Source organism: Cyprinus carpio, chromosome B24, assembly GCF_018340385.1.
Source record: "Cyprinus carpio isolate SPL01 chromosome B24, ASM1834038v1, whole genome shotgun sequence".
Taxonomy (NCBI): Eukaryota; Metazoa; Chordata; class Actinopteri; order Cypriniformes; family Cyprinidae; genus Cyprinus; species Cyprinus carpio.
In genome coordinates, this window is record NC_056620.1 from 16,319,592 (window position 1) to 16,346,263 (window position 26,672).

General features: G+C 35.3%; 1 protein-coding gene across 2 annotated transcripts; it reads right to left on the bottom strand.

Moving 5' to 3' along the window:
- On the bottom strand, nucleotides 1–26,672 carry LOC109049365 (phospholipase D1-like). Of its 2 annotated transcripts, none has more exons than XM_042751837.1 (26): nucleotides 26,553–26,672; nucleotides 16,504–16,680; nucleotides 15,615–15,781; nucleotides 15,066–15,208; nucleotides 14,604–14,715; nucleotides 14,461–14,526; nucleotides 14,309–14,367; nucleotides 14,117–14,209; nucleotides 13,839–13,991; nucleotides 13,613–13,762; nucleotides 12,188–12,271; nucleotides 10,715–10,796; nucleotides 10,437–10,547; nucleotides 9,399–9,587; nucleotides 8,287–8,503; nucleotides 7,310–7,438; nucleotides 6,982–7,100; nucleotides 6,415–6,528; nucleotides 6,216–6,326; nucleotides 5,944–6,032; nucleotides 5,555–5,668; nucleotides 3,992–4,041; nucleotides 1,990–2,124; nucleotides 1,571–1,724; nucleotides 1,368–1,485; nucleotides 1–1,276 (listed from the first exon to the last, which is right to left on the bottom strand). In XM_042751837.1, exons 2-26 carry the CDS (start codon nucleotides 16,646–16,648, stop codon nucleotides 1,052–1,054), a joined length of 3,129 nt encoding a protein of 1,042 aa, XP_042607771.1. In that variant the 5' UTR covers nucleotides 16,649–16,680; nucleotides 26,553–26,672; the 3' UTR covers nucleotides 1–1,051. The 2 variants fall into 2 exon arrangements, with proteins under 2 accessions (XP_042607771.1, XP_042607770.1); XM_042751836.1 differs by lacking the exon at nucleotides 26,553–26,672 and adding an exon at nucleotides 21,157–21,314.

The following is a 26,672-nucleotide window of genomic DNA, read 5'->3' on the forward strand; positions in this document are numbered from 1 at the left end:
TAGTGTGAAAATTATGGTTTAATCATCTGAATAACATCAATTCACATATTTCATAAACATCCCAACACAGATCATTTGTGTTTTTGATGATACATATTTTGTGCAAAAATGCAATTAATGGGGAAAAGAGTAAAAATGCATGAGGAAAAGATGATAAAAAAGAGAACAGGATTTTTTTTGGAAGTAAAAGTGCAGATACACAATCAACAGTGCAGACATTTAAGTGCTAGGCTAACAACTGTTAGAAGATACTTGCTGGATATTCAGAATGCAGGACACACATGCTGCAGTCTTTACAGTGACATGAAAATCCTGAACAGTTTATTTAAACCGTAGCAGTTGTAGTTGATTCAGTACTTTTAAATGGAATGTCATGAGCAATGATTTCATTACTTCAAGAACAGACAAGCAATGGGGATAAGTCTAAATACTAGTCTTACGAAAACTTGGTTTGGTCATAATAGACAAAATGCTTTGGTGGGTTTTAGTTCATAACCAGCATTAAGAACACAGTAAACAAATAAGGCCACCAAAACATGGCAAGTCATACCATAGGAAAGCAACATTTAATGGACCATGTCCACTATAACATAACCATAAATTACCTTGAGATATATTACACAAGGAATGTTTGCACTTCATATCGAGAAAAGATAAAAGTTTCACATAGTTGGCACTTAATTGCAGAGAATAATACCTATTCAGTGCATGTTACAGGGCACAAAACCATTCAATAATAATGAACAAGAAACCAACATACAGCATCCAATCAGGACACCACAAACGCATCCATATCACTATTTTATAGGATTTATGAGAGTAGTTCATAAAAAATAATATTAGTTGCATAGTGTTAGAATATATAAACAATCACGCTTCAAACAGGGATGAAACAAACCAATCTGGTAAACAACTTATGGCGGAAGCTCCTTCAGATCTCTTTTTCTGTCTCAGAAGTGTTTGTTAAATAATAAGAAAGCTTAGGTTGTTCCTGGTACATCTGCTAGATTTGCAGTTTCTTATTTTATTCGGGTGATGTGGGTAGGTTCTCTCACGTCCACACGTCCATGGGCACCATGGCTTCTTTTGATCCGATGGGTGGCAGAAGGTTCTGCTCGCTGAGGAACTGGAGAGGGAACTGCACCAGGAAGCCTCGAATCTTCTTCAGCTCCTCTTGAGCACGTGCAGGGTCCTCCTTCTCCAAACCAGGCTTAGAGAGGAAGCCATCCAGCTCTAAAATTGACCGAACGTCACTGGACGGCAAGCAGCGGAACACCTGCAGGAGATGGAGAAGTTTCAGTCAGGTTATATGAAAAGAACCTTATAGATAGATAGACAGATATTTTGTGTGAAAACTTTAAGCTGACCTTCTGGTAAATAGTTGCATTGCGGGCAGCGGTGGTCATCCACACCTCCTTGTAAAACTGGTCACTTATAGGGTCCGTCACATCAATACTGGGGTCAGTGTTGGCGCCAAGAATCATCCTATTGATTTTAAAGGAAGTAGAAAACATCTTTAAACCTTATTTGCTTGTTTATGTTAAGAAACAGACTTAGATGAGTCCTGAACCTGAAACACTCCAACCGCAGACTCAATCCAAAGCGTCCGGCCTGATACTCCTGACCGTCCATCACTGACTTCACAGTGTGGATATCCTCAAAGATGACAGCCACCTCGCTGTCTCTCTTACCCAGCATGCTCCGGTCATTGATATTAGCAGAACCTGGCAGAAACAATGTATATTTATGATGAAAGTCCTGAAAATGCTAAATTGAAATTTTAAATAATAGACTACAATACTACATCTAAACAGCAGGAGGAGGCATTTCATCTCTGTCCTTCTCTGATATAAACCTTTACGTCACATTACCACAAATTACCACAGCAGCAGTTTCATGACTGCCACATCATTTCTATTAGCACATGTGTATAGATGACATACACTCATTATGTGCTTTTCCTGTCTGCAAATTTCTATTTTTACTCACCAATGATGACGGTGTTGTCGTCGGCAATAAGCATCTTGCTGTGCACATATATCAGTTCAGTCACCAGCTTTCCCTCCAGCTCAGCGTGGGTCCTCAGACCCCCAAATGAGATGTAATTTATCCACTGATCACCCACTGCAGACACACAGAGAGAGAGAGAGAGACAGCAAATTATGTTTTTAGGGTTTCTATATATTCATGTTCCGGTTTCATTTGATGTTTACAAGGAATAGTTTACAGAAATAGTTCAGCCAAAAATAAACATTGTGTCATTTACCTATATAACTTATTCATCTGTATAGCATAAAAATTTTTTTTTATTATTATTATTATTATTTTTTTTTAATAAAGTTTAACTTTAAAAGTTTAAAATTTCCGGGCCGGAATGTCGGTCTTTGTTTTGGTTTGTGAAATCTGCCCACTGCCAATTTACCCAATTGTATTTCGGCACCCCGGGTTGCCATGTAGGCGGAAAACACGGCGTATTTCATTTCATTCATCGTCAAGTGCACTCGTTCGTGTTTGTGTCGTAAATCTGGCAACCTGCTTGTGTATCAAGTCTGAGGAGGAGGGGCCGGGTGAAAAAAAAAAAAAAAAACCCTCTCCAATATTTTGAATTTGGACTGCAATACCTAGTTCAACCACTCGGTGTCTAAACTGAGCAGAATAATGAAAACAATTTTTCTTCTATAGACCTGCTTTATAGCTAAAATGGAAATGATTTCATAATTGATGAATTTTGCTACATTAAGACCATTATTTTCCCTTGAAGCTGCTTTGAAACAATCTGTATTGTATAAAGCGCTATGTAAATAAACCTGATTTAATGCAATAATTTATTTCAATAATAAGTACCTAATCAGTAAAGACAAGAAAAATAAGATAAAAGTGTGTCTTTTTTGCATGTATTTCGACACCCCTCACATTCACGCCACATGAGGAGCTCAATAGAGTTTCCATTTCCTTCCTCTGATACTTCATTCGCTGATGTTACAGTTGTACAGTGTCACTTCAAAAATGAGTGTCTTACATACAGCTTAATCTCACATTTTCAAATATTTCTTTTAAATGTAACTAAATTTCTTGTATATTTTTGTGATTATTTGATTTGAGCAGAAGGCTGTGCAGTTCCACAGCACAAATCTAGCTATATTTATAACAACACCAGACCAATGATACACCCACAATCAAGCTCCTGCATTTACAGAAAACATCGATATGTATCTGTATCTGTATTCGGGACACTGTGGGATCCAGTGAAGCTGCAACAGGACACCAACAACATGCTGGATAATTCAGACAGAGAAACTTCACTCCTTCCTTTCTCATGGCGGGGTTAATGGGTACAGACTGACCGCTCTTCACCACATCATGACACTGCAGCAGTGGGTTTGACTGCAAGTAGATGGTGCACAATACAAAACACACACTGCGTACTTCTCCAATAGGTCTTTCACAACAAACCACTATGATTTTGTCTTTTACTATAAATTAAAAACCACAAGAGGGCACTGTTGTGTTTTAAAGTTCTGAAGGATTCTCTAAGCTCTAGCATTATTAAAGCTGCATTAAGAGATGTGAGATTACAATAAGTCACTTCATGGGATAGTACAGTTGTCGCTTATTTAAGTTACAACTGCAGCAAACTTGTTTGAGAATATAAGACGTAATGATCTATTATTGTCCATTACTGTGTAGTTTTTTGGATGGGAAGACTAAAGGCTTTATAGGTAAAAGATTAGCACTTCAGGAAATACTTATTTTCTTGTTCTTGTCTGTTTGAGCCTCTCCTTAGACACCAAAAACCCATCAAATAAAATCAATCAAGCTATTAATTTTTCAAAACAGTGGATACAGAAAATCACAGAGGTCTTTGAGTGCCTGCACTGCATGGGTCAACCACAGAAACTTCACAGAAACCCTATGAAGACCTTCTGAAGAATTACAGACACACCCTCCACAGATTAAACATTTATGGGTATTTATATATCTGTGTACTCACTTGCTTTCTTCAGCTGAGAGATAATGGAGCAGTCTCCTCTAATCATTGTCCTGCATTAAAAAAGCCACAATAAATTTAGAAAAAACATTCGCAAACAAATCCCTCCAATGTAACACTCCCTGTTTATATGATAAATGAAAACTCTTTAATGCAGCAGAATCATAGTTTAACTTTTATAGGTAGATGTAAGTAATTTGCTGTCTTCAATACAAGCAATGCTCTATCAACACATTTGCAGCATTCTGTGGTCAGTTACCACAAATAAAAATAACGCTTCAGTTAAAGCACTTACAGTACAGTGGAGGTCAAACACATTATTTACAGAATGGAAGATTAAAACATTATTTATAGTCACAAGTACAGTATAGTCCCAAATTAAAAACTATTAGACGTGTTATATAGTCACTTACTAAACTTGTCTGTATATTATATTCAGTATTTCACTTTTACTAGCACTGACAATGTATTTTCTGCGGTAATCGGCTTTATGCAAAAAAGATGGACTACTGAAGGCCGAATATTCCTTTAAATTATCTGATAATTTACAACTATACTATTTCGTAATTTATTACTGTGTTGGCATGGCTTAATTTTCAGAAGCCACTATTCCAGTGTTCAGTGTCACATGATCCATCAGAAATCATTCTAACTGCTGATTTGGTACTCAAGAAAAACACTTCTTAATACTAGCAATGTTGTAAACAGTTCTTCTGCTAGAAGGGATAGTTCACCCAAAAATGAGAATTCTGTCATTAATTACTCTGATGTCGTTCCAAACCTGTAAGACCTTTCTTCATCTTCAGAACACAACTTAAGATATTTTTGATGAAATCTGAGAGCTCTACTATCCTACATAAACATCAACACAACTGACACACTTTTAAGGTCCAGAAAGGTAGTAAGGACATCGTTAATATAGTCAATGTGACATCAGTAGTTCAACCTTAATTTTATAAAGCTACGAGAATACTTTCTGTGCACAAAGAAAACAAAAATAACTTTATTCACCAATTTCTTCTCTTCTGTGTCAGTCTTCACTGCCATTCATGAGTGTACCGAGATTCATGCTTGTGATACTGTGAATGTGTGTCAAAGTCTGATGCGGAAGAGAAGAAATTGCTGAATAAAGTCATTATTTTTGCTTTCTTTGCACACAAAAAGCATTCTCGTAGCTTCATAAAATTTTAACGAAGTCCTTACTACCATTCTGGGCTCTGAATGTGTCAGTTGTCTTGCTGTCTATGCAGGGTCAGAAAGCTCTCGGATTTCACCAAAAATATCTTAATTTGTGTTCCGAAGATGAAGGAAGGTCTTATACTGTAGGTTTGGAATGACATGAGGGTGAGTGATTAATGAAAGAATTTTCATTTTTGGGTGAACTATCCCTTTTTTGGAAACAATTATCTTTTTTTTCATGATTTTTCAATCAATATAAAGTTCAAAATCTTTTGTAACAAATTTCTTTGCGGTCACATCCTTTACAGAATGAAGTTTAAACAGCAGTCTATATTTACTAAGGAAATTTCTTTCTACTCAATACTAGGATCCTTTTTTTCGTGTTACCTGTAATTGAAGTGCATGACTGCCTGTATGGCACTGCCTCCTCCAGTGTTGATGTTCCCCTCAAACCCAGGAAGCAGTGGTGTGACCACATACACGCGGTATTTTTTACCATCCCTGTGAAATGCACAGAAAGGACTTGACATGACTTGTTACTTTTAGAGCAAGAGAGATTAACATCAAAGACAGCTTGTGTAAGTATGGCCTTAAACAGTCTATCTATTCATGGCCGGCTATTGTTTTACCAATAAAGAATTCCTTTTTGTCTTTAGACTCTATGTCTTATTGATTTACAAGTGTTTCATTAAAGAATTTGGTGCCTTTGTGGTTCAGAGATTTGTTTAATAAGTTGGAGACTGAACAAAAGAAGCAACTTATTGAAAGCATCTCACCGATATGCTTTTATGATCCTCTTGGCAATGGCATCTCCGATTTTATTGTGAACGACTTTGTTGTCTGCGCAGCTTATGAAGAACTGGTTCTGAAAGAGGAAACGCAACACATTAACCCATTGAAAGGCTAATATAGGACATCCAGTATATTCTATAGACATTAAAGCAACAGTCTCTGTGGTTAGCAACCAATACATCAACAGTGAGGCTATTAGATGGGGATAATATGAACACATTTAGAGAACTGAGTATATGTCCTTTGTGACACATACCTCTATGTAAATATAGTGTTCGCTGTTTTCAATTGCGTTGACGTAAGCCGTATGAATCGACTCCTCGTGGTATTTTATACCCGCTGACCAGTCCGAGGCGGATCGTAACACCTAATTAAAGAAAGTATTTTTAAAGATGCATGAGGTATTTGTCTGTAGAAGATCTGATGGTTATATTGATGTTTACATAAAACTGTACCTGGACATTAGTCTGGGTGCAGCCAGGGACCTGATACTTGATCTCATTCGCAGTAGTGTGAGATTTAGGAAGGAGGTATGGGTACGACAGGGATCTGTATTTGGGCTTCATGATCTGAAACAAGGTGGCAATGCAAATACAAACATATATTCAAAACCATGTTTATGATATTAGTCAACAGCATGGGGGTGACATGAAATACATTTAAGAAGTTGAAATGTCTTGTAGTGTAAAACTTGTAAAACTAATTTTATTTGAATTATTATGTATACATGTTTTACGAAATACTAATAAAAAGACTGTGTGGAATACTTGTACTTTTAAAATTAATTTCTCACACTGCAGGATCATTGCAAATGATATAAGAAGTAAAAAAGAAATGCTGACCAGTTAAAAAATCTATAGTTTTCTTTGACATTCATATTCATTTTAACATAAAATCTTGATGTAGAAAAAAACACATCATGTGGACATATTATGTGTCAATTATCCACATAAAACCAGGAAATTCTGAGAGCCGATATGAAGACATACTGCACTAAATGACACCAATGTTGGCTTTCTCACCTTTGTGAAATTCCAGCGCTGAATGAAGTGCCGTGCAACATCTCTGGCTGCTTTCCCATGAACCACCGAGGCAATGTCATGCCAAGGCATTCTGGGAGTTATGTGCCTGTCGATGAAATCTGCAAAAATATTCTAATACTCTAATATTTTTTACAAATGTACATAATACGAATATATATAATAAAGCTTTTAATATATAAATATTTATTCATTTCATGTATTGTATTGTATTGTTTTATATTTATATGCACAAAAATTATTATAAAACCAATAAATGCTGTTATCTTTAAAAAAAAAAAAAATGCAAACTTTAAAAGCAATAATTCACCATCAAAAGGTTTATCCAACTGGACCCAGTCTTTATGAACAAAGTTACAGTAATCTTTGCCATGCCAGAACCGCGTGTTTCCCATCAGGCCAATCACATCTGCTTGCAGATCCTGTGCTGCTTCAGTCTCTGATAAGAGTGACAGAAAAAATAAACAAATAAAGACAAAAAAAATCACCAACAACAAAATGCAACCAAAACCATGCATCAATCCAAAAAGCACACCCAAAACTTCAACTTTTTTCAGCAATCCATGCTTTCACACTGTTGAGTTACTGCCATGTCAGTCCAAACTAACACACATGCATGGAATCTGCCAGCTTTGAATACTTTGAATCTTAGTCAGGTCATTTTGCAGACTCCTCCAGATGAATGTTGAAACACAGCAAACCACACAGTGCTTTGAAAGGTTGCTCTATTGACCCAGAAAATAGCTCTTTACAACAAAACCTTTCAGGATCAGAATTAGGGGCAACCTCTGACAGAGTCCACACCTGAAACGTCTCACCCAAGCCTGATTCTTACTCACCACTTGGGCACAAGCAGGAGGGCATGGACACCCTCAGCTCGATCCATTTAAGAGGGATCAAATTTTGGTGGCTGCAAATACTGTTAGAATAACCTAAAGAAAAGGGGCATCTTTACAACCGTGACAACCCTCTTAAAAAGCGTGGTATGGAAAACGTGCGTGAAAAAGAGAGAGTATTTGAACATGAATATAGATTTTAGACTAAAATATTCATAAGCGTATTTTATAACAACACATTTTAATATCACAAGCCTCAACTAAAACCTTAATGATTTGTGTCTTTCTGCACTTATGGTAAACACTGCAAATCATTGCATAAGCTGGTCAGTCATATGAAAGCTCTGCCAGCAGGCATTAGAAAATCAGCCGTGCTGAATGTGGGAGTTTAGGTCAGTTACATGCCACTAGTCTGCGTTCGCCAGCGCTCCAGAGACGGAGGCGTACTCACTTTCTTCAGAGCTCTCGACGCTGCTCACGCTGTCTGCAGGAGCCAGTCCGTGTTTCTGCAGGTGCCTGCGGATGCTGAATCGGGTCTTCTTTGTCTTGCCCTGTCCTTTTAGTTTCGGCTGGTCCACTGTGTCAACAGGCAAACTTTTGCCGTTTGTGTGCACCGTGCTGGGACCGTGTGATTGAGAGGCCATAGCAGGAGAGCCTTCAGAAGTGTTCTGTGACACATAGTAGGACATCAAATAAGTATTTTCTATATTTGATTGTGTATTCATAAATCACAAAAATTGATTTTAATTGAAATATAAATATTACTTGAAAAACTTAATTTATATATATATAATTTTTTTGCTTTTGTTAATTGTTTTTACATTTAGTCATTTAGTAGACGCTTTTATCCAAAGCAACTTACAAATGAGGACAATGGAAGCAATCAAAATCAACAAAAGAGCAATGATATAAAAGTGCTATAACAAGTCTCAGTTAGCTTAACGCAGTACATGTAGCAATGGCTTTTTCTTAAAATTATATAATAAATAAAAAGAAAACAGATAGAATAAAACCACCACTTTTTGCCAGGGTCGATATTGTCCCTACCACTTTCTGAAAGTAATTGAAAAATACCTTGCGGAAGGTTATATATAAATATAAAAAAACACCAAAAAACAATTCCTCAAAACCAAAACATAGTAGTAATAATAATAATAATAATAATAATAATAATAATAATAAAAAAAAACTTTGACCCCTTACACATGCATAAATCGTGCAATGCAATAACAACGTGATTTGCAGCGGTCGCACTTTTCGTAATGTCATTATAGCATTTTATTTTAAACCTGGAGCGCTTCCTTGTGCTAAGTAGACCTGCCCTCTACTAAAGAACATATACAAACAAAATAAAAAAAAAAAATAAAAAATAAAAATAAAAACAATTATCAAAAATATCTTAATTTGTGTTCCGAAGATGAACGGGTTTAGAATGACATGAGGGTGAGCAACATATAACAGAATTTACTTTTTTGGGTGAACTATGCCTTTAATAAATACTATGATAGTATATAAGTCATACTAAAACAACACTGCCAGTATAAAATATGAGATCTCCCAAACCTCTGTAGACACAGGAAGAGTCCTGGTAACACTTCCTATGTCAGTCAGCCGATGCTCCACATCATCCCAGCGTCCGTACGCCAAGTCAATGCCTCCCACAAAAGCCACCGATTGGTCAATCACTACAATCTTCTCATGATGTGCCCACAGGTACACGGAAGAGGAGACATGGTCAGGATGCCTCATTACCTGCGAAAAGAAATTTGTAAGCTCTCTTTGATATAGCACAGTGGTTAAAGATTGTGAAATCGCAATATGCAAAACAAAAAGCAAAAACACAAGTCAACATAGTTGGCCAGTCAAGAAAACTTTGAGTCCAGATGCAGTGCAGTCAGACTTAAACTTCTTAGAGTATGTGCCAGATGTCCGATCTGTGAACAATTTATTCTTACAAAGAAGTACTTTAAATGAGTCAGTCAGTAAAATGTATTACACAGCTATGAACCAGTCAGTGACTCAAATGATACCCTCACTGAATTGAGAGTCATTTTGAAATTATGTCTGATTCAAAATAAACTAGAAACCATTACTATGATGTAAGTAAGCTGTAGACAGTGTTGTGCAGTAACTACTTACTAGTAAGTAGTAACAGTAATAATATTACTTTTTACAGTAGCTAGAAGTGTAACTAATTATGAAACAGATTTGGTTACACTTTATTTTAAGGGGTCCTTGTTACAGTGAAATTATACATTTAGGTATGAAGTAATATTAATGTACTATATTGTTAGGGTTATGATTAGGGTTTGGCTTAGGGTTACTTGCATGCAATTATGCATAATTAATTGTTATTATAATAATAGGAAGTACATGTAACGTGTAACAAGGACACCTTAAAATAAAGTGTTACAAAAGATTTCAGTGATAATATTATAGTTACCATCCATCGAACAGCTCGTTACTTAGTTTAATTCTGTAATTTGTCAACTAAAAAAAACAGTTTTATTTCAGTAGTTATTGGCTTTGCAGTCATTGATAACTTGTTCATAATCACAGCTTCACGTGGGCCAATTCATGAACTGACTACTTTCATCTCACCTTGATATTTGGGTGAAGTTGTAGTAGTGTCCGTTTGCTGTATTCGCTGTTTATGCCGAGAGCCAATTCCACCTCCTTGTACAACATCACAAAGATCCGCACACCTTTTTGCTGCAAGAACAAGCAGTTCTTGATAATCAATACAGCAAATCCACCAGTCAATATTAATATATTACCAGGAAGACACCCTGGAGTGTAAATTATTACATGAGTACACTGAATGGGAAGGTTTTACCGCTGGTGCAGTAAAGTCACAGCTATGTGTTGGATTAACTCACCGCTTGCCGTTTCAAAATGGAATCAAGTCTCCAGCGGTTGCCCTCGACGACAGGCCTCTTGAGGAAGATCTCAGGGCTCAGCCTGCCGTGACACACAGAGGTGACCTCATCAGCAGGGGAAGCATTTGTAACATCAAATATGCATCAACGTCTAGACTCACATCTCACTGTCGTCTACATAAATTCAAATGTATTAAGCTAGGGAAAAAAAGTGCACACACACACAAACGCACACTCGAATCTCACACTTGCAGGATGTCTGCTGTGATGATTGAGTGATGATGTAACACAGCACCAGGCATCTGTCTGATGAAGGTAACGGATCTGTTTGGCCATTGCTCCCAGCTGGAGGTGCCCTCTGAGAGGGTGCGTACGAAGTATACAACTATCTTTCTTTCCCTCTCTTTCTTTCTACTACTTTCCTTTGGGCTTTTCTCTCAGTTCATGACCTAATTGTTATGACAGGACAAAGCAATAAGCAATACATCTCTTCCATCTGAGTTTTTGCGAACGTGACAAGCAACATTATGCTGTGAAAGTCATTTTTTCTATTTTCAAGGTTCACAAACTTTGGAACAATACATTTTGCAGTCATATATTGTTACTGGATAAAGATTTTTTTTTAAATAAAATGTTAAATTGAAAATTAAATTAAGGGATATATATATTTTTAAAAATCAATATAAAAAATACATTATAATATAATAATACAAAATTAAAAATATAAATGAAAACAAAAATTAATAAATTCAATAACTTAAATTTGTTAATTATTTTAATTACATTTTAATACAATTATATTTTAATTACATCAACAATTACAAATAAATACAAAATAAAATTAAAAATCAATAAATTATTAATAATTATTAAATAATAAATATAAATATTAAAATAAAAGGAGTTGGGCACAAATATTATATTATATTATATTATATTATATTATATTATATTATATATATTATATTATATTATATTATATTATATTATTATATTATATTATATTATATTATATTATATTAAATTATATTATATTATATTATATTATATTATATTATTTCAGTGTAGAAATTTTCCAATGACTTTTTAAGACGCAAATACCTTTTTTCATGCTCTGCATGTTGCTTACCATTTTCATTTTTAAATTGTGCTCCACATGCACACAGTTCTGAATACACGTTATTTTCTATTCGGAACCAAAACACATCTGTTGTGTGCGGACTGGTTAGGACATTGATATCCTGAAGTCAGTATATCCAGTATGGTCTCAGTTCTGTTTCCAAGAAACCCTTTAAGAAATGAACTCAATATCCTGTTGCATTGCTAGAAGTGAGCAAGGTTATTGATTTTCTCAAGTTTAGGGGAAGTTTTACTGTGGATATATGAACCAATGCAGTTCATCTAATCTGAGCATTACTTATAAAATAAATCAATATTACCCAAAGGAAAGGGAGTGGTTTTATCTCAACATACCACCAGTCGGTGATAAAGATCTCCTCCTCTGCCTCCTCCAGCGCATTCGCCACGTCCTCCATAAACTGCTTCCCATTCACATACCTGAAACACACACCCAGCCAGTCAAATCAATGGGTAAGGCTGATAGTGTCACGCTCACACTCTTGCTGTTTCTCAAACTTAATTACATAATTTTCATTATTCAGAGAACAAGCACAGATAATAGGGCTTAATGCTGCAACAATGACCAACAAATCAGCTGCCCAGACCAGCAGTGAAGCTGCGCCCTAGATACAATCTCACTCCTCCACGGGGTCAAAAAAGAGAATGGAGTCTATGGTTACACTTTCCCTCTCTTTCTCTCAAGTTACTCCTGCGAAACAGGCTTCACCCGAAGACACAGCGCCAGACGGCTGAAGCTTTCACATGTTTATCTGTTCTGGGAAACCTTTGAGACCGGCTTCTGCTAGATGCGTTATTGATTTTCTCTGCATGGTTTTGAAATGTATTACTGTAGCTGAAAACAAATAATAATCTAATCAGTACAATACACTAGCTAATATAATTTAATTTAAAACTAAAGCTAAAGGTAGCTTTGGTTTGCTTAGTAAACTCAAAATATAATTTTTTCAAAAAAATAATATAATCAGTGATATGATATTCCATAATATCATATAAAATAATACAATAGCTACTATATTATAATAAAATATAAAACTGAAGCTAAATGTAATTTAATGTAATAATGTAATGTAATCAGTAATAAAATAATATTATAGTAAACACAAATCATAATTGTAATTTATAATAAAATAAAAAATAAAAAAAAACTAAAGCTAAAAGTAAACTCGAATTATCCTTTTTTCAATAAATAAATAATAATATATATATTATATATATATATATACACACACACACACACACACACACATCATATATATATATATATATATATATATATATATATATATATATATATATATATTTAATAATGAAGGTTTAATCATTTAAGTTTAAGTTTAGCTTTAGTGTGCTTTGTAAACCCAAAATATTTTTTTCAATAAATAAATAATAATAATCAGTAACATTACACACACACACACACACACACACACACACACACAAAAAAAAAAACACACATATATAAATATATATATATAAAAAACAAAATGTAATATAGTTTTGATAATTTCAGTTTTAATAAGTTAAAGTTTAGCTTTAGTGGGCTTCAAAATAAGAATATATAATACGAAAGCTAAATGCTAGCTAGTATTTGATATTTTCTGAAGAAAATGTGAGTGGTTTCTGCCCGTGTAAAAGGTTTAGTGGGAGGTTGCCAAGGTGTTGCTAGGTGGTTGCTTACTGGCTCAAGTCAAAAGTACCCACCCCAAAGCATCCATGGTATGAACTTTTTAGTGGATGCATGTACAAAGCAGTATTTACCATTTAGATGGGATATTCTTCTGTTCATTGGCGAAGGATCCAAAGCGGTGATCCTTAAGGAAATTGCTGCCGTACTTTCGCACAAAATCATCGACGGCCTGCCCCCACCAGCGGGCGTGACGGTAACTCGTGAACTTCAACACCAGAGTCCTTTACAAAATAAAAGCTCTTTCACTTAATCAAAAAAGTCAACATTATGCCTCAATGACCATGTGTGTTCACATACCTGCACAGACAGTCTATGCGGACACCATGCTTCGTCTCAGTGTCTTTAGTTTCCATTTTGATGTCGAACACCTTATCCACCAACAGGACGAAAGAGATGGCACCTGAGTCTGGCTTCATGAGGACAAGGAAAGAGTCCTTCACCACCATCCACCTGTAAACACCAACAGTAAGACAAAAAGGGTCTTTACTTGAAAATCATCTTACTCTATTTTAAAGCAGGGTAAGTCACATCATGATTGTTTTGTATAATTTGAATATGAATGACACCACACTGACCGTTTAGACCAGCGGTAGCACATTTTGCTGTGACCACAGCAGTTCAGTCCAGGAATACGGTGACCCCCTGACCTTTTGAGAACCATACCCTCCCTGGGAAGGAAACATGGTCAGAAAATGACACAAAATGCAATAATAATCTATAAATAATTATGAAAACTTCATTATTAGCCAATAAATGAAGACTCTTACAAGCCTTTTGGTCCCAAATCATGAATGAAGGACAGCTGACTCACATCAATGAATTCCATCTATAGTACAAAACAGAACAGGTTGTTAATGTGTGTAATTCAAGAAACAACATACGGACTCAAATATTGTACAGAATCTAAATATGCACGTACTGTTGCATGGTAGTTTCTATACATTGGCATTTTTAGCAGCTTATTCAAGTAGTCTTCAAGCTGTCTCTGTAAAGGAAAGCACACTAGTCAGACACCAATCATATGACATTGTCAGCAGTGTATCAGTGAAACAGGACACTGACTTTTCGACTAGACACTTGTTCTTCCCTGGCCAGTTCTTCACCTCCTCCCCGGGGTAGACTTGGCATGTTTCTTTCAAGGTTCCTGTTAATAGTGTGCCTCCGCTCCGCGTGACTATTGATCGAATGAAAAAAAAAGATGGCAAAGACAGAGGAAGAGATCTTAAGATTGCCACAAGACAGCAAACACAGTAAGGATGCTTTAAATTGACTGAAAGTGACAGTAAAGACATTTGTGAAGTTATAACATACTTCTATATCTAATAAATGCTGCTGAAGATTGTTAATAATAAGAAATGTATCTGGAGCACGAAATCAGATGATAAGAATGATTTCTGAAGGATCATATGAGACTGGAGTAATGATGCTGAAAATTCAGCTTTGCATTACAGGAATCAATTAGAGTATTAGAGTAAAGAATATAATATAATATAAATTGACATCATTTAAATTAATATTAGTCACCTGCGGGATGGCAGTGGAATTCTGAGGAAGGTCTTGTAGGTGCGTAGTTCCCTGTGAAGCTCCATAAAATGTTTCTCCTTCCTTTTTATCAACCAGGTGAAGTTTCCGTGTCTCATCTCTATCTTAAACACTGCAGGAAGCGCCTGGATACGCGAACAGCCAATAGAAAAAAGGATTAATAAAATAAACTTATGATTTACTCACCCTCATGTTGTTCAGAACTGTATGCTGTTTTCTGAACAACACAAAAGTAGAATTGGACAAAAACAACAATTTTTCCTTAATATTTCAACTATTTAACCATTTAATAAACTGTTTCTAAAAACGAGGGACGAGTCTTAATTAGATTTATTAACAGGGCCTTTTGTCATAATTCTTCTGAAAAACTGTTTTATTTGCATGTGCTAAGTAATTTTGTATATAGTGTCCAAATCTCCAGGGCAACATGTAAATTGCCTTGGCAACCTCTAAATCTCCTGGGCAACAAATATACCTCCTCAGCCCACATACTAACACTTCGTGAAGGGGAGCGGGAGTGGGAGATCTCACCTTAGAGACGCTTCTCTGGGAGGTGATGTTGAAGCGATCCTGTGCAGAAGTGAAGCGTTCCACCTCCAGGATTTTGGCGGTGATGGGAAGCGCAGTAAGAAATACACGTGCCCCGGTCTCTTTAAAGCCTATTGTTTTATACACAGCTGAGAAGGGGATGCGGTTTTCTGTGGAAAAAATATTTCTAATTAATTTCTGATAGGTATTTACACTACTGTTCAAAAGTTTGGGGTTGGTAAGATTTTCGTGTTTTTAAAAGCTGTCTCTTATGCTCATAAGGGCTGTGTTTGTTAATCAAAACTACAGTGAAAACAGTAATATTGTGAAATATTATTACAACTAAAAAATATAATTTTATTTGAATATACAGTATATAAAAATTCATTTATTCCTGCGATGGCAAAGCTCAATTTTAACACTAAATGTCTTTAGTGTCACATAACCCTTTAGAAATCATTCTAATATACTGATTTGCTGCTCAAGAAACATTTCTATTATTATTATAACTGGTGAAAACAGTTGTGCTGCTTTACATTTTTCTGAAAACCATGTTTTTAACGGATTTAATGAATAGAAAGTTCAAAAGAAGAGCATTTATTTGAAATATGTTTCACTGTTACATCTGAAAAAAAAACTAACCCCAAACTGAACCCAAATGGTAGCATATATCAATTTCAATATTAGTTTAAATATACAGTATGTGTGTGTGTGTGTATATATAATAACTATATATACACATATTATATATATATATATATATATATATATATATATATAATAACTATATATACGCAATAACTATATATCGCATTTAATAGATTATTTATACAGTTTATATATTATTTTAGAAAAGATTATTTTGTGATTTCATGCTGTTGTTGTTTTTTACCTGCACTATTGGGGTCCTGGCCGTCAAACTCCTCTTCCCCATCGCCAATGTCGAGTTCTCGTGTGTCCAAATTCTCCATGATATCTGACATATCATTGGCCACCAGATGCAGGGTGCTGATCGTGGGTTCTTGCTGTCGCAGCATGGCTAACAATCGGCCTGCCGGCCAGGGCACTCCTTTAAGACACACAACACTTTGTTTACCAGGAGAAATGAGCAAGTATACAAACGGTTTGCTTTTGAGAAAAAGCCATAAATCCTTCAAACATTCATGGAAGGGTATGAGATATGATTGTTTGAATGTTGCCTTCACGATAGGGAATGTCAAACAAACGTGTGTGTGAGCATGTGTGGTGTGACTTGTTTTTAGAGGAGGTGGAATGAGGATTAAAGTAATTCATTCAGACCTGAACAGGAGACAAATCCCTGCTGACCATAAAAAGTTGAGAACTAAATTAGGGACAACAGACGGCAGTCTGCATCCTGTTCCTCTTTCCTTCTAACTGGTCACAAAAAGGTTTGAGAAGCATAAAGTCATTACATACAAAACCAAAAATCCCCCTTTTGTCCAGATAAGCTGCATGTGCCACAACAACACCATTCATTAATATCACAACAAACCTCACCTTTGGCCTGTGCACATTTGCTTTGCACCATCCAATAAAAAATGAGCATTTTTTAGTTTGAAGATAACTTATTGCCTATTTAAAATCACTGAATATACATTTTTGTCCACAACGATGTCATAGTACACTATCATTCAAAAGTCTGGGGTCAGTAAGATTTTTTTTTTTTAAATTAATACTTTCATTCAGCAAGGACATAGGTCTATTATGAAATGTCTATTTATAATGAATGTTTTTTTTTCTATTCATCAAAAAAAAAAATCCTGGAAAAAAAAATGTAGCAGCTTCCACAAAAATATTAAGCAGCATAATTGTTTTTAACATTGATAATAAGAAATGTTTCTTGAGCTCCAAATCAGCATTTTAAAATGATTTCAGAAGGTCCATTTGACACTGAAGATTTGAGTAATGATGCTGAAAATTCAGCTTTTAATCACAGAAATAAATTACATTTTTAAAATGTATACAGATTGTAATATTATTTAACAATATTACTGTTTTACTGCATTTCTGATCAAAAAATGCAGTCTTTAGGAGCATAAAAGACTTTTCAGCAATAGTGTATATATTGTAATCATGGTTACTTCATATTGAGCAGATCTTCCATTTTCACATCCTCATATCATGTTTGATTCATAAGAAATTTATCAGGAAACTCTGGTGGAGATTCCACATTTCTCTTACTAGGAAATGACACGTCACATCTCTGTAAAATGAAAGAATGTGTCAGCACTAAATTAAAATCATTCACTAATTCGCAATGATCACTTAAGACTATTGTTTAATTTAGACCTCCTATTGAACAACATTATGATTCCTTTAACACTGCATGCTGTGTATGTGTCATGTGAGCGGGTCTGTGGCGTCCAGGTGAGTGTTTCGCTTGTCTCAGAGTGAAGTCCTGTTGAAGCACAACTCTTGTTTCCATGGATGTGACCTGCAGCCATCAGAGCCCATTATAATCATCACATCTTCAGTTATAGTTCAGACACTTCTCTGCTGAATGAGCTGTTAGCTGACCTAAAGTGTTTTTAAATACTTCAATAGGCATCACATTATAAAAAGGATATTAATTTAGAGATTTGCTAAAAGTTACATTTATTAATGTAACATTAAATTATTATTTAAATTTCTTTTTTTAACTATTAAGCATTAGATGACAGCAAAGATGATCTCATACAAAATCTTAAATTCTGAAAAACACAAGTGTATCTGCATCTGTGGACGACATTTTTTTCAAGGAGATTTCGAAGTGAGAGATCAGAGGCTTTCAGCTGTTTGAGAGATCTTGCAGCATTATCGCTGAATTGGCTCTTGTCCACCAATTCACATTCTAGTAATGCAAAAAGAAAAGCTCAGTTTGGTAAATATAGGCTCATATTACATTGATGAATAGAAACCTACTATAAACAGCTGGTTGCTGTGGGTAACGAGTTAAAACAGCATGTTTGCCTCAGTAACAATTCACATAAGATCAGCACCATGAATAATATTCTAAAGCAGAAAGACGACAAACATTAGACAAAGTTTTCCCTAAAAATCCTCGTAAAAGCCACAGACACGCGGATATGTGGAGGTCACAGACTTTATTCAAATAATCCTCGTTTATGTAAATCAGACAGTCAAATAACCTCGAGTTCCAGTGCACAAATATACATTTCTCACGTTTGAGGAACAAAGGACAGCTTCAATAACCAGGAAAACACTAATTCACGCTTCTCGTACTGCCACTCACTTTCGCTGAGAAAATTTGACCTCCGTCAGAATGTGGAAACAGTTCAGTTCTGATAAGATGAGGAGCTCAAACACACATTTCAACAGGTCTGGAAACCTCCTGTGTTTTTGTACTGATGCATCTGTATGTGTGAAGGCGGACGGTGATAGACCGGCTCAATAAACTACTACTTAAAATAAAGGAGCTCGACCGCAGATCAGCTTCAAAGGCACATTCCAACCATTACAATATAAACACCCTCAAGCTCTCAACGCCCAACCTCATGCTGCTTCAAGTGTCAAAATGAAGCACACTGAAAACTGTTTATCTAGTTGATCTAATCCAGAAGGTACATCACACATTCAGTGGCCTAACTGTGTCCATTTCAAAGGTGTTTAAAGCAATGTATGATTGCACAGTACTCAGGAGTTTGTTGAAAATCATGCAGATGTGCTACAAACATGAGCGATAACTAAATCATGTGGCTTGATTTGGAAGGCTGTGCTATTCATTCTCTAAATAAGCAGGTTTATGATTTTCTACTTGTGAGACAATAAATCAAATGCTAATATCAAACAGATGAGGGATCCAAAATAGGGTTGCGCTATAGACAATAGTATCATGCATTGACCATAGACAGAGATATCGCCTGTGTCTGATGCCTTTGAAAATATGACGATGATTATTATTATTATCAGGCTAGTATTATTTTCGAATTAATATTAAGGCTTATTTGTTCAATCGTATTTCTTTTTACAGTACATGTTTTTTACAGTGTTGTGCGTTATAACCAATCACATGAGATTCAGATTAACTTTAAAAATTGTGGTAAACATATAGAATTTTGCAGTGAGAATATTTGTATAGCATTGTGAGATCAAATATCAAAATATTTTTATTTACTGATATTTGTCCTTTATAAGTGAGTGAAGTGACGTGACATTCAGCCAAGTATGGTGACCCATACTCAGAATTAGTGCTCTGCATTTAACCCATCCGAAGTGCACACACACAGAGCAGTGAACACACACACACACTGTGAACACACACCCGGAGCAGTGGGCAGCCATTTTATGCTGCGGCGCCCGGGGAGCAGTTGGGGGTTCGATGCCTTGCTCAAGGGCACCTAAGTCGTGGTATTGAAGGTGGAGAGAGAACTGTACATGCACTCCCCCCACCCACAATTCCTGCCGGCCCGAGACTCGAACTCACAACCCCTATATTCTCAATCCTACACTAAAAACAATAGACCTCAAATCATGCTTACTGTATCACTGCAAAAAAACTGTACACTTCTATTCATGCTTCATTTTATTTTTTACTATTTTCTCCATTTTAGAATAACAGTCATTGAAGTTATAAAATAACACAAATCTAAGTATATACCGTATATACTGACAAAAATGTAAACAAATAAAAACTCATATGCTTATATTTAATTTTCTTGAAATCTAACATCTATATTTTTGCTTCTTTATTGGCCACTTGTAGGTTGTTTCTAAATTAATCATAAAATAAAATAAAATAATATAAAATAGTGCAATTTGTATGTGTCTACAATCAAAATTCAGGTATTTCAGCCTTTAGATCAAATGTTCTTACAGTATATGATCATGAAACACAAATTGAGGCAAGACAAGTTTGTCTAAACTTTTAACTGGCATTGTGTCTTACATAAAGCCAAACATTGCTAATGCGTGGATCATTATTTTGATAATTGGTAAAATACCAGCCATGTTCTGCACAGAAAAAAAATGCTCCAGCAAGCCACATTCGAACCAAATGCTAATACAGGTCAATGTTTTCCATGTAGCTATATTGCATAAGCCACTGGTGTGAAGCATAAGCCATCAGACACAAATCCTGTAGGAGGACAGCATGCACTGTAGGAGGAATATGCTGCTCTCTATGAAGAAAGCTGCTTTAATTTATATTAAATATTTTTTTTAATAAGTATAAAGTCTGCCTATATTACACAGTGACATTCCGCAGTGACTCACGCTCTTTCACATACATGTGCGCAAACATCTTGAAAATCACACCCTCTGTGCAAACAAAGATCTTTCTGATGGCTCAGTGTGCTTACATTACACACATTTTTAGACTAACAGTCACACATGTAGTAAAAATCACAAGTGACCCAGAGCAGAAGAGTTCCTTCCTTATTTCTGCATGCTTGAAATGCATCTCTCTCTTTTAAAAGACAGCAGAGAGATCAGAAAATATCATTTTAACCATTTATAAAGAGGATTAAATGTCCATTTAAATTAGTATGACAGTAAATTGGATCGATGTTAAAGAATGTTCACTAACCTGCCCGCACACAAGCAGAGATGCCCCCATTATTTCTGTTATCCTCAACTTCTTCTTCTCTCCAGAAAAGTCAAACTTAGCAGAAGCGTGTAATACAGTCAAACACTGATACGGTGCTCACAGGCAAACAGCAGTGTGTGTCGGAGTATATGTTCAAGAATAATGGGGGCTGAAACAGTAGTCACATGCCAAGAGTGGGAGGAGCCTTAGTAGCCTTACAAGAGATGCACCAACATGCTTCTTATGCCATATGTTTTGTGTGGGATGTGCTTTTTTTATCTCTTGACATTTCATGCTCAAAAGTGCCATTTAAGTTAATATTTGCCAGATGATTCAGGGCCATCATCTTATATAACACTTATCTCCCTCCGTTATCGCTGAGTGGATCGAGTCTACACACAAACATCACATTCAACATGGCTTTCATTTGTTTTTAAACCCATCAATCTAATGGATGCACACCAGCTTCTGGACTCCTATAGCATTTTAAAAACAAAGCAGCAAAGCAGCGTTTGAGGCTACAGTGCTTGTTGTTCTCTGGGAGAAAGCTGTTATTAAATGTTCATCTCCTGGAAGGACTGCATGGCAGATGACATGACAGTCCACACACACCCACACGCCGCACAGTCACACAGAAAGAGAGTGTGCCGCTGTGTTTGAAACGAAACACTTGTGGCTCTTTCAGCGGTGATGGAAACCTGAGATACTGTAAAGTAACAAAAACAGCCACCATAGATGGTTAAGTGTGATAAAGGACAAAACTGTGATGTGTCTTTACACAAACACAACCAGTAGCCGTTGAACAACTCATATTACAGTGGATGAGACAACACAACCCTTATTTACATCCCTAACCAAGTGTTATATTTAGTCATCAACAATCCCTAAATAAAGGGTCTTTAACTTTTTTTTTTTCCAAGCAATATTTTAGGGATACATTGTTATATATTGTATAAAATGTTGTAAAATTGACAAATGTAATTAAAATTGGTGTAAAATATTGTTGCATTTTGGTCTTGACCTATAATAATAACAACAACAATAGAACCGTATTATTGTATTTACATGCTTTTTGTGATGTGTGATGCCTAGAGTATTGCAAAAAAGTAAATAAGCATTCAAATTAAATAATATTAATACACTATCATTCAATGTTTTGAGGTCAAAAAGATTTTTTTATATTACATGATTTCTATTTCAAATAAGTGATTTTTATTTATTTTTTACTTTCTATTCGTTAAAGAATCTTGAAAAAAAAATTGTGTATTCCAGTTTCCATAAAAACATTAAGTAGCACATCTGTTTCAGCATTGATAATGATAAGAAATGCTACTTGAATATGAAATCAGCATGCTGAAATTGTTCAAATATTTCTGTTGCAGTAATACATCTTCCCATCACAGGAATAAATGACATTTTAAAACATTAAAACATATTATTGTAAATTGTAAAAATATTTTAGAATGTCACTTTTTATTGTATTTCTGATATAATATATGCAAAAAATTAATTAATTAAAATAAATAACATAAAATCTTACTGTTCAAATGTTTGAATGCTAATGTACATTGCTGTGAGTTTAACGTGTTAATTTGACAGTTAATTTAATTATTATTAGTTTTTTTAATTATTAAAGGAACAGTTCAACTCAAAAATTTAACTTGTTATCATTTAACTTGTACCCTTAGTCATTCCAAACCTGTATAAGTTTCTTTCTATTTTTGAACATGAAAGTAGATATTTTGAAGAATGCTGGTAATTAATCAGTTGATGGTCCCCACTGACTTATTTATTTCCCTACTATGTAAGTCAATGGGGACCAACAACTGTTTGGTTCTTCAATATTCTTTAAAATATCTTCTTTTGTGTTCAACAAAAGTAAGATTTTTTTTACAGGTTTGGAATGACATGAGGGAGAGTAAACAATGACAAAATTTTCATTTTTAAGGTGAACTTTTCCTTTAATAAAATAATTTTGTTAAAATAAAAATTTGACAAATATTAATTTAAAATAATACATTAATTCAAATGCTGTAAACCTGTACATCATTCACTGTATGCATCATGCACAGATCAGAAATGAATCTTCAATTTAGAATCTAGAACAAGCTTTGTTCTGTAGTCATTCCCACCCTTGAATCACATTAGATGGATTCATAACCATGCTGATCGCAATCGGTTTTATCCAGGCACTGTGTGCTGGTGATACATTAACTGCATGTCCAATAGAAAGCATCCTGCCTACTGTTTTTCTAATGGGCTTATATAAAGAGGGCTAACACACGACTGCCAGGAATTTCTTTCCTTATTTATTTATATTTTTATTAAACATCAATGCACAATGAAGGCATGTTACCAGCTAATGCTCAGAGAGCAGAAAAACATGACACTGCTGAGCACATCCGCAAACAAGCAAAGAAACCACGCAAAACCAATACTACTCTGCATTACAAAACACTGCAGACATGATCAAGGGTAAATCTTTGGAATAAGCGCCCTCTAGTGTCACTGACATGCATTGCATCTTTAACTTCCTCAGCCTACAGGCAAAATTACTTTAATATTGTTAAACTTACTGTGATTTGATTAAACACTGCTTGTGATTTAATTTAACACCAGTTCTGCTAACTGCAATTCTGTCACTCCTAATAAACACTGCTATGCTGCTCAGTATCTGTCAGCTGTTGCTGTTGTGTCAAATTAAACTTCTCCTTTTGGGGATTCATGTAACATTACATCACTTGCTCACCAATGGATTTTCTGCAGTGAATGGGTGCCATCAGAATGAGAGTCCAAACAGTTGATAAAAACATAAAAATAATCCACAAGTAATCCATACAACTCTGGTCCATCAGTTAATGTATTGTTTATTATAAAAACACAGTTTGGATGGATTATAGTCATGTGGATTACTGTGTTGTTTTTATCAGCTGTTTGGACTCTCATTCTGACGGTACCTATTCACTGCAGAGGATCCTTTGGTGAGCAAGTGATGTAATGCTAAATTTCTCCAAAATCGGTTCTGATCAACATCTTGATTGGATGGCCTGAGGGCGAGTAAATATTTAGCAAATTTTCATTTTTGGGTAAACTATTCCTTTAACGACTATTCTGGTTTACTCATGATGCACGACAGCATCTGTTATTAAGCTAAACTGAAGACAGAGCGACTGAGTGTGCGTCTGGTCACAGGACTTTCATTGAACTGGCAGTCATTCCTGTCTTATTGAAAGTGTCTTACAAATGCATATCAACAAACACTTGGGTACAACTACAAAACTAACAAAACCACACAAGCTCTGTCTGTACAGTCAGTGCACTGAAACACTACATCCCCATCCATATTTTGTACATTATTTCGTAATAAAAGATTCTAAATGAAACATAAACAGAGTGCATCTTAGGATCTATTGTTCATCCTCACTTGAACTCAACTTCCTGTCCCTCGAGAAAAAAAAATTACAATTACACATAGACCACAAGCTCAATTTCCTCTTTCCTCAGGCCCAACCCACATGCTTGGTCATAACACTATTTTACTTGAAAAAAATAGTAAAAACAGAACCACCTCTCTAAGGATTGACCAGAAAAAAAAGTTAAGATATACAACTAGGGGCCTAATGGTTTCATGTGCACTGCAAAGAGGATCCAAAGTATGATGATGCACATGAACCACATTGAGAACACACGACACCACCAACGCCAGCCAAAGACAACGTTTTCTCTGAACTTGCTCATGTGGCCAATATGCAAAAGTTGTTACTCATCTCATACAGGCCCCTGTGTTTAGTAAAAGAGGAGAAAGTGTGATGTTGCTGCAAGGGAAAGGCAGTTTAGCAACTCTTGTAGCTTTGCAACACTTTTATCGATGTAACGTACAGCAGATGTGACATGCAGATTACTCTGTAGATATGTAGATCTCCTCCTGTATAACGGCAGCATCTGACAGCTCTGCTGTAATCAATGGACCTGTATATCTCATGATCCCCGGGTGTAGTACTCAGAAACCACACCCCCGGGTCAAGGAATGTGCAGTAGTACATAATTATGCTCTCTACCCAGTACATACACACTATCTAATTCGTATGTGTGTTGTTGTCAGATGTGGAAGTTAGCCTCATTAGGGTACAAAGGGTAAAATACAATGTGAACGCACGTCAAACACCTTCCCACTAAGTCAACCAGACACTCCCATTCTGTCCCGAGATCCTTGAGGGGATCCTACTGATATGACAAGAAACAAAATGGACCACACACACACACACTTTACAGGACTATACAATACAAAATGATTATAATAAAATCCATGTCTATGTAAAGATTCATTTGCCAATCCTAAACTAGATTTTGTAGCAGATATTAATCTAGGAAATGAAGAATGCTTATCACACATTTTTGGATAAATCTCACAAAATCAGCCAGGAATTGTCCAGACCACAATCCACAGCCAAATCAAAAGGGAAAAATAAATAAAATAAAATAAATAATAAAAGTCACATATGAAATGAAATAATAAATAAATAAATAAATAAATAAATAAATATATATATATATATATATATATATATATATATATATATATATATATATATATATATATATATATATATATATTATCAAAGGCAGTACAACAAATGCTATCATGATATCTATCTATATGTACATGTATGTGTGTATGTATGTATGTTATATATTATATATATATATATATATATATATATATATATATATATATATATATATATATATATATATATATATATATATATAAACAAATAGCATTCTACACTGGCATCAATGTAGTTCCGTGAAGAACCTTTAACATCCATGGAACCTTTCAGTTGTACAAATTATTCAATTGTTCTTTATAAGAAAAGGTCCGAGGGATGTAGTTCCTAGAAATGAGCTTCCAAGAAAATATTAACATACAATGAAGCACACATATCTTTCTCTTCTGTTTGTTAGCATTATCTTAAACCTTTCAGTCAGTTGTAGCAGCTATTGTAACTAAGAATCATTTCTAGTCTCCGAAGTTACCCTGCAGGTACAGCAGGTTGTTTGCCTTGCAAAATCAGTGGGTGTGGGCAATCGAAACATAACTGCATTATTTGAAAGCTGTCACACTCAAATCCTTACTGTAGCTAATCTACACACATTAAATCCCAATGTGTTTCTTTCGTACATTCATCTGATGTGATGCAGTCCAGAAGCAATATATGGCTGCCACCTTCTGTAGCCATATGTTTCAAACCTGTCACTCTACAGTACACTGCATAGAGCTCCAGCCTTGTACTCAGCCAAGATGTCATTACTTTTCCGCGTGTTTAAACTTACTCAGATAATTTCCACCATCAGAACAGAGTCTAATTTAATCATAAATAGTAACGTTACCATACCTGCTAAAGAACTGAAGGCACGTCCGCGCTGTTGTGAATCTGCTAACGTTACTCAAATATAAAGTCAGCGCTAGAGGAGGCGAACGCGGATCATCTGGCTCGCGCTTCCTCTTCTGCAAT